The sequence below is a fragment of the Asparagus officinalis genome, chromosome 3, assembly GCF_001876935.1.
Source record: "Asparagus officinalis chromosome 3, Aspof.V1, whole genome shotgun sequence".
Lineage (NCBI taxonomy): Eukaryota > Viridiplantae > Streptophyta > Magnoliopsida > Asparagales > Asparagaceae > Asparagus > Asparagus officinalis.
In genome coordinates this window covers 35627077-35636115 of record NC_033796.1, presented here as the reverse complement: position 1 = coordinate 35636115, position 9039 = coordinate 35627077, and the positions used below count along the sequence as shown (strand labels likewise).

The following is a 9039-nucleotide window of genomic DNA, read 5'->3' as shown; positions in this document are numbered from 1 at the left end:
AAAATAACGTTAACTGGAAGTGGTTCTTACAAGGTTAGTTCTATCCTTTGCCTTGAATCCTAAATCCCTCAACCTTGTCTTGAAGTTCTCAACTAGATGCAGAACACATCGAGAGTGTATAGTATCTGGGAAAAATTCTCTAACCGATTCTCTGATTCCTTTATCCGCATCTGATATTATAACAAGTTTATGTGGAGGGTTGTATGGATCTGAACTTTTGTAAAGAATAGATCACAAGCCTATAAAGAGTTGTGGTTAACATACACGAAGTTAGAGTTAACAAGGAGTGAGTTAGAACTATCATGATCTACAATAGAAACTAACATGGCTCAAGATAGAACTAACCTTGTAAGAACCACTTCCAGTTAACGTTATTTTCCTGATTACATATGCGATAAGCTAATGGAAATATCCCATGATTTCCATCATATGCTACGGTGCTGAGGAGTATACCTTTAAATCGATCTTTCAGAAATACACCATCCAAAATATAAATGGTCTACATCGGTGCAAAAATCCATTTATGCAGGCGGAGTAGCAAATGAATAGCCTTGTAAACCTTCCCTTATGTTGTTCAACATGAATGTAGCTACCTAGATTTGTCTTCTTAACCTCTTCTACATACCTAGAAAATTAAAGATTAAGTGTTAGGATCAACATTAAAAAAATTCGTATAAACAAACAGCATCATATGAATAAAATTAGTTTGTATATTGTAGGTATTATCTTCTTTTTACCATCGTAATTGATCGTAGGACTCATGGACATTGCCATATAATTGCTCTTGTGCTCTTTCTTTACCCCCACCATATCTTACTATAATCGATCCTAAGCCCATACAAACTTAAAAACTCTTTTTGTACATCAACATATCGTATATATGGTCGGACCTTTAACATGGGTTATAATTGGGTCGCAATGAATTGTTGAGAGGCCCTAGATTGACCTGTATTATTGTCATGCTGCCCACAAGAGTGATTGTCTACGAACATTTTGATTTCAAGTCTATATTCATCTTTAGCTGGAGAGGCAAATAACATCCACATATAATTTTTGGCTTCCTTAAACCGATAAAAAACTCGAATACGCTTCAGTTTATTCTTTCCAAACTCGTACTCGAATTTTTTTTGCCATAGAGTAGTATAGCAAGGCCAATCTTAATTTCTTCGCACTTTCAAACTGTTGTCCCTTACCGGTTAACACAGTGTACCACAAAGCAGGAATCCTCTCTATTTTGTTAATCATGTCACCAAACATCAAATCATATCTCCGGAAGGATTATCATTGTGAATCCTATCTGAAACACATGTGGTCGTCGATAATGGCGGGACACAGTCTATACTTTTTGAGTTCAAACTGCTGGAAGCGCCGCAAATATTAAGAACATAAACAATTAATCATAAACTACACAAATAGTAGAACAGACCCCACAATAGCTAAAACCAACATTATCCCAGCTAGCACTAACAAAGGCAACAGAACCAACGCTTACACTAGAGCTTGAGTTAGCTGGAGGCAGAACCAATACGATATCAGTTAGGACTGATCCACAATAGTTAGGACTAACATTATCGAGTCTAGTACTAACAGAGGCAATAGAACCAACGCTTAAGCTATAACGGGTGCTAGCTGGGGTAGAACTAATATGAATGCAGCTAGAACTGACCCCACAATAGCTAGAATCAATATTATCCCAGCTAGCACTAACAAAGGCAACAGAACCAATGCTTACACTAGAACTTGAGTTACATATATAAAGGAGTGAGGGTCAACAGAGAGTCGTCGATGGGGAGATTGAGGAAAGAATGAGCCGTAAGGTTATCATAACTATCCTGTATGGGAACAAGCCAAGGGATGGTGAGCCTATCACGACATAAATACTGACCTTAGCATCAAAAAACCCAATAACCTACGTCTCTTGTCGAACTTGCTTGTTTTTTTTTGGATATTTGAAGAAGCATCATCTGCTTCTTTATTAGTTTGCATGTGAACATTTTTCAGTCCAAGATTGTGGCAATGCTCCACCATAGACGACAAATCTCCCTCATTCTCAACAGGAAATTTTAAGCTTCTATTCGTTTTATCTTTGTATGACAAACTTAATTAATCATATGGAAGATCTAACATCTCTAACACATCAAATTTGAGGTCCAGAATGGTGGTTGAAGAGTTAATCTTCATGAATACTACTTTATCCCCCGAAGAGACAATGCAGATGATGTCCTTCTCAGCTATTATGAAGGGAATGTAAGAGTAATGAATCGAATTTTAGTATAAGTCGGAGTAATAGAGAGAGTAATGGAGGGAATTTTCATCTGAGGAGGAGTAATGGAGAACTAAATAGTTATTTCTCATGATAGTGTAAAAAAGGCAGGGGGGCTTTACCTCCATTTCTTCTATCATATCGCATTAATGAGAAGTGAATACTGTAGCTTTTGGGGACGAGTCATCGTCTGGGGAAGAATGAGAAGGGCAGGTTCGGGTTTTTGACAAAATACAATCTGCTTTTAGTATAATTCTGACGTGGAAGAGCCTTGCCACATTAAACGTCACTTTTTAGAGCTTATCCACATGAGGCAGAATACAAGGGGCCTCGTCACATGAAGTTTCTGCTTTTGGGACCTGGATATATTTTTCCCTTTAATTTTTCCCTTAACAAAAAAAAACAATATAATTGTACTATTCTATAAGAAATAAAAGTCTTACCCTTAAAATATGTATTTATTAAATTTTCAAATATGATGATTTCGGACCCGTGCTTTGCACGAGATTATAGATCATGAATGAAAAGACACCAAGAAAAAGGTTATTTTCATATATACCCCCAAAAATGATTTATAATTGCACGATTATCCTCTACATCTTTGTATTTACAAAACCAGCCCTCAAATCATCAACTTTGGTAAAGAGAAGCCTTAAAGTCAACAAACTACCAATTGATGAATAAAAATTTAACTATTTTCTTCATAATTTTAACATTGCAGTTACAAATTTGTCTATCAAAGTTGACAATTGATTTATTTCGCCGCACCTTTTTCCAAAATTAATAATTTAAGGGATAGGTTTGCAAATATTAAGATTTAAGGCATAATTTTGCAAATACCATGATTTAAGGAATACACGTGTAAATAACCCAAAATAAAAACAGAAAGAGTACATGCTCACAAATCAAAAAGGGCAGTCGCCCGAGTCTTTGGGGCTTGTAATGGGAAATCGAGGGCGAGAGCAAGCAATTTACGGAGCGCGAAATGCGTTAATTGAGAGAGGAACTTCTAATCAAAGAAATCCACAAAATAGCAAAAATGGAAAGAAGAAAACCCCCGAAAAAGAAAAGAAAAATATTACTCCCCGAACCATCCTCCTCCTTTCTCACATTTTCCCCCTTTTGATGCCCAAATGATTTGATTCTCGGATTGAAAGCCATTTCATCTGAATTAATTGCGGGTGGTTACTTTCTTCAACCCTAATTGATGAGAGATTATTCATGAATTTTCATGGTTTTTGTTAATTTTACTGTCATTGATTGAATAATTGCAGATGGCTTCTAATACAACTGAAAGCAGCACGCAATCCAAAAATCCTCAACTTGGAGAGAGCGATAAAGTTAGCAAGAGCATCAAGTGCCCTGAAATTTCTAATGAACAACCTCAGATTCCTCCTGATCCCGATGTAAATTAGATTTTTTATTACTGTAGTAATGTTTTATTTATTTATTGTTTTATTCTACCTTCACATTTTTATGAGCTACTATCTGATGCAATTGAATCCTTTGTTGTTCACAAAACCACTAGAGCAACTAGATGATTAGATTGTTGGGAAAACCAAAGACTAGGATCCCAAGCCCAAGATCAAATGCGGAATAAGCACAACACATAACCACACTCGGACAACCAATAGAAAGTGGTTGGCCACAACTTCGGCCTACGTCCACGACCAAGGAGAAATCTTCCACTATATCAATAAGAGGAGAACAATACAACTCCCAGTACTCAAAGCTTACACAAAGCTTGAGACTCTACAATAGGAACAAAAGGAAAGTGCAAGAATTTACCTCACTAGCTCTATACACACTACCAACTTGAAGAATCACCTTCTAACAACAAGTACAAGCAAATCAAGATCTCCAAGATATTGTGCAATGTTGAACAAATCAACCAAGATGAGCTCCCTACATGCCCTAGTTTTCTCCCCCTCTTTCTCCTCTCCCTCTCACAAGACTTCCCACTTATGAGAAGGATAGAATTATTCACCTCTTCATAATACTTGAGCCCTTATATGGCTCAAGTCCCAGCCCAAACACAAATGGGTTGAACCAGCTTGGCCAAGTATCCATCAGCTAGACTAACTAAATGTTTGAGTCCACTGATAGGTATGGACCCAAACCCAACATATATTTTATCTTACGCCCTCTATCTGAAGTAAATTTTGCAAATGTAAGGACTTACACAAGCTAGTTCATTGGAGACAAAATTGGCAGAAGATTGCAATTTTCTAGCCCAGAGAAAAAGACACGGATGTCTTCAAAGTTCTTGTTCTAGAAGTTTGCCTAGAGAAATTTCGGAAAACCCCCTTGAATTTTGCACAAAACGACAATGAAGTTTACAAATTAGAGAAAACCCCCTAAACTATGGGAGCTTCATATTGCGAAGAGTTCCAGCAACTAAAATACCATTTATAAAAAGGCAACCTGCCTCTTGTAGTAAAGCTGTAAAAGTGTAAACAAAACTCGCTCCCTGATTTTTTTTTCTCATTTCCCTCTTTTCTCTCTAGACAAACCCTAAAATGGAATTTTCCCTGTAGTTCAGTTGAAACTTATCAAAAGTTCAGGGGAGTTCTGTGAAATTCCTCAAGATTTAGGGGTTTTCTTTAATTTTTAAAGTTCATGGCATTTTGTGCAAATCACCTCCAAAGTCTAGGGGGATTTTGTGAAATTTATCCAATCTGTCTTCGTCATAGCTGTGAAATGGCAATCAAGTTGCATAGCTTGCACACATTGATGTAGACAGGAAACTATGCGATGCATGAGCATAAAGACTGCACGTCCTTCAGCTGTTTATTTCATAAAAGTAGTTTGAGGATATAACTTTTCCTAGATTTCTAATTGTTTTGCTCTTCTATTTTCAAAACCCTTCTGGTAAACTTATCTTTGTTGCATTACAATCTGAGAGAAAAGTTCATTAATTGTGTCAAGTAAGAAACAAAAGAAGTATGAGAAACGTAATACCCAATTTTAGGGCCATGTTGGAGTATTCTTAAAGGCATAAGGTTGCAGTGCACAGTCTCTAACTCTTGAATGGATGTGTAGAATATAGGCTGCAAGTGGAGCATATCTCTCTAATGCACCTTAGAAGATGCACATATGAGAATCTGTGTCTACTATCTTGCAATGGGTAGAGGTATTTAATGAGTCAAGACTCATCAACTTCAGGCAACTCAAACCAACTACATCTTGCAATCAAGAAAGGAATTCAGACTCAAGATTTATAGTTGCATCGGTCACTTGCTGCATCCTCTACGTTAGTTGCTTCTGTAGGGACTCTTTGGTTGCTGGAAACTAGATGGGTGCGGCAGAGGCCTGAGTTGACTTCTATGCATGGTTTTAAATATCAACCGATAATTCGATATTATCGCCGAGTTATCGGATTTGGGACCTTTCCGTTAGGATAAGTATGATTTTTAATCGGTTATCGTTTTTATGGGTTTATCGGCGAGTTATCGGCGATAAAGGCACTTATCGGCTGATAAGGGAGGCTGAAAATATTGACTTTATCGGCGTGAGTTTTGAGTTGAATTGTTGGGTAATGGGTTGTTACTTAGTGAGTTTTTAAACCCGACCCGACCCGCTTTTGACAATAAAATGAAGTTTCTAAGTTCAGCCTTAATCCTTCGTGAATCTCTCTCCCTCTCTGTGCGACTGTTCTTCAAACCTCCGAGCCTCTTCGAACTCCATCGAGCTCAAGATCTCTGTTCCCCTCTAACTCTGTTGACCTCGTCGCTCGCCTCCCCAACCTCGAAGCTCATGTTCGCTGACATCGCTCGCCTCGCCGACCTCAAAGCTCACCTCTGCCGATGTTGCTCTCCTCCCCGACCTTAAAATTCACCTCCGCTGAAGTCGCTCGCCTCCCTGACTTCGCAGCTCAACTCCGTGACGTCGATTGCCTCCCCGACCTCGCAGCTCAACTCCGCTGATGTCGATTGCCTCCCTGACCTCGGAGCTCACCTCCGTTGACTCGCTCGCCTCCTCGACCTCGAAGCTCACCTCCGAGCCTCTTTTAAACATGATTATTTGCATTTTGGTATGTTTATATTTCATTAAGCATGGTTAGATTACAATTTTTGGTTATTATTATATATATACACCATCCAATATATCACTCTGGTAAATACTACTTATCCCCGATTTCCGCTATCCGATAAGGATTTTGACCGTCCGATAAATCCCTGATAACCGATATTTAAAACCTTGCTTCTATGTTTTTGGGGTAAGAAGTGGGAGGGAACTAGAGGAAGAAAAATACTTCAGTCTCTTAGCCTCTTAATCATTCTTTTTTTTTTGGCAAACCAATAGCAAAGATTGCATGTCTTGTTAGTTGCCGCCTTAACCTTTTCTTTTTCACTTTTGTCAAGTCAAAAAAGAGTTCAACAAAAGCATTTAAGTATTTTCTTCTTGCTTCCTAAATTTTAAGAAATTACTCATTTTCTTGCTGTCTATTTAGTTGCCAGTTTACAAACAGCCCATAGCACATTTGATGTACTCTGTTGTTACATTTACCCAGTATTCTTTCCTCTAGGCTACTTGTTCTTTTCTGTGCTAATGGCATGTTGATCACTTAAACTTTGCTTAAACTTCCATGCCAATGACACCATGGAGCTTAAGTTTGTCCAGATTATCATCAGATTTAAGTGATGCAATACTGATTTCTTGATGGTCCTTCCTGCTTAATGGTAATTCAAATTTGGACCAGAAACTGAGGCGTGATTTAAACCCCCCGTTTATGCTTGGTGCATCCAAATCCTTTGTCCCTTCTGTCTGAGTTCAGGTTACCTACTGCCCTAATTTCTGAAATTATCTTTTCTAGGAGCTGACCGTACTTTGTTATTTTGCTTCTGAATTGTCTTTCAGTATGATGTTTTGTTCAATAGATTGATGCATATCATTAGTCTTTAAGTGATGTGACCTTATTTTTCGTGATTATTTTAAATTTTACTTTGCTTGTTATCTAATTTCTTTTTAGATTAGCCTAATTTGTTAAGCATGCTGGGAATAAACTGAGATTTGTGCAACTTCGCAGATTATTAAAAGCGGGCCTCTGTTCCTATCTTCCAGAGGTATGTAGTTCTTCAAGAACTTAGGTCTCCATGGATTCCTTACCTGTCTTATTCCAGTATGTGATAGCTTTTTGCTGTCGAAATAAAAGTTGCTTTATTAATTTATGAACTGTCTAGTGTACTGAATGGAACATCTTACCTTATTATTATTTAAAAGACTATCACTTCTCACTTTCACGTAAGTTTTTAGTCCGCTGTGACTGCTTTGCTCTTTGTTTACAAGAGGAGATGTGAGAGTGGAACTGAAGACAGAAAGTAGGGAATACCAATTTTGTAAGTGTTGATATTACTGAAGCACTATCAAATTTAATGGTAGGATAAATTTGAACTGCTAGGTAAACACATATGTGCTATTCTAGATGTTTACATGTATCAAGCATATGGTGTTCCACAGATTCAAGTTCGAAAGAACTTTTAGTGCAATATGCTAATTAATCACGGTTCTTCATGTTATACGTGAGCTTGTATGCTATATTTGCTTGTATTATCTTGTATCACGTTTCTTCATTTTATACGTGAGCTTGTATTCTATATTTGCTTGTATTATCTAGTATCATATCTTATTTAACTTGAATTAAGTGAATCGATTAACTTAAGATACCTTGAGAGTTCGTTGTCTTTCAGTTAGTTATTGATGAAATGTTGCTCTGATGGAGATTAACTAGAATATGGAGAATTAGCAGAACGTTTACCTAAAGAAAGTGCTTGTTGTTTTTTTTAAATACTTTTACTGTTTCATCCAGTGTTGTAAAATATTTTTGAACAGTAAACTATACATGATGTAGAATTTACGAGCAACAAACATGTAACCCTTATCTAACTTAAGTCATTAGCATATGTGTTTAAAATACCAGTTGGCATGCCCAACATATTGGTTGAATTGTTGTCTTAGGCCTAGCTGCAAATAGATACATTTGCTATAATGATTTAGGAAAGTTATAGGCGATATCTCTGGCAACATTTTGGCTTCAGTATATCAGACGAAATGGCGCCATATTGGGTTTTGCTAACATTCGTTTTAAAGTGAGCTCAGATCCCTAAACCCAACTTGACCCTGTTTATAGAAATATTATATTTGGAGATTTTGACTCAATTCTTCTTCGACCCCAAAATCATCATCCGAGATTGTTGCCCTCAACTGCTACCTTTGTTGGTATGTCATTGACTACGTGCCGCTAGGGGCGGGAAATGATATGAATCTAATCGAATACCATAATGTTTGCATTTGTAATCTTTTAAAGTTTTTGAATTCGAATACTACTCTCTGAATTTCTTCTGATTCAAATACAAAGATTCGCAAGTATTTATTGAATATTATGATATATTATTTGATTAATAATGTACAATTTATGAATATTAAACTATGTAATTAATTTTTTTAAATTTGGTTAACAAATTTGGTTTAAGAACTGACTAGGGGCATTTAAGCTTGCCAACATTAGTATAGGACTTTAATTCAAAATGTAAATTGGTTAAAAACATAACGTCACATGTAATAAATACAAATTATAAGGGAAAAGCCTCTAAATGAATATTTAATAATTAACCAAATCGAATATACATCTAACATTTGGTTAAATTCTATTTGTTTATGACTAAAAACTATTTATTTGCAGTTAAATTAACTATCGAATTGAGTATAACTGAATAGTTAGATGAACAATTAACAAACAATATTTAATTATTTGGTTTGGCTCTACCTCCACTTGC

General features: G+C 36.6%; 1 protein-coding gene across 1 annotated transcript in view; it reads left to right on the top strand.

Annotated features, from left to right (window-relative positions):
- LOC109833771 (rho GTPase-activating protein REN1-like) overlaps nucleotides 3171-9039 on the top strand; it is a 31337-nt gene continuing 25468 nt past the window's right edge. Inside the window, 3 exon segments of the mRNA XM_020401576.1 lie at nucleotides 3171-3444; nucleotides 3538-3669; nucleotides 7293-7329. Coding sequence (XP_020257165.1) covers nucleotides 3538-3669; nucleotides 7293-7329 — 169 coding nt within the window. The 5' untranslated portion in view covers nucleotides 3171-3444.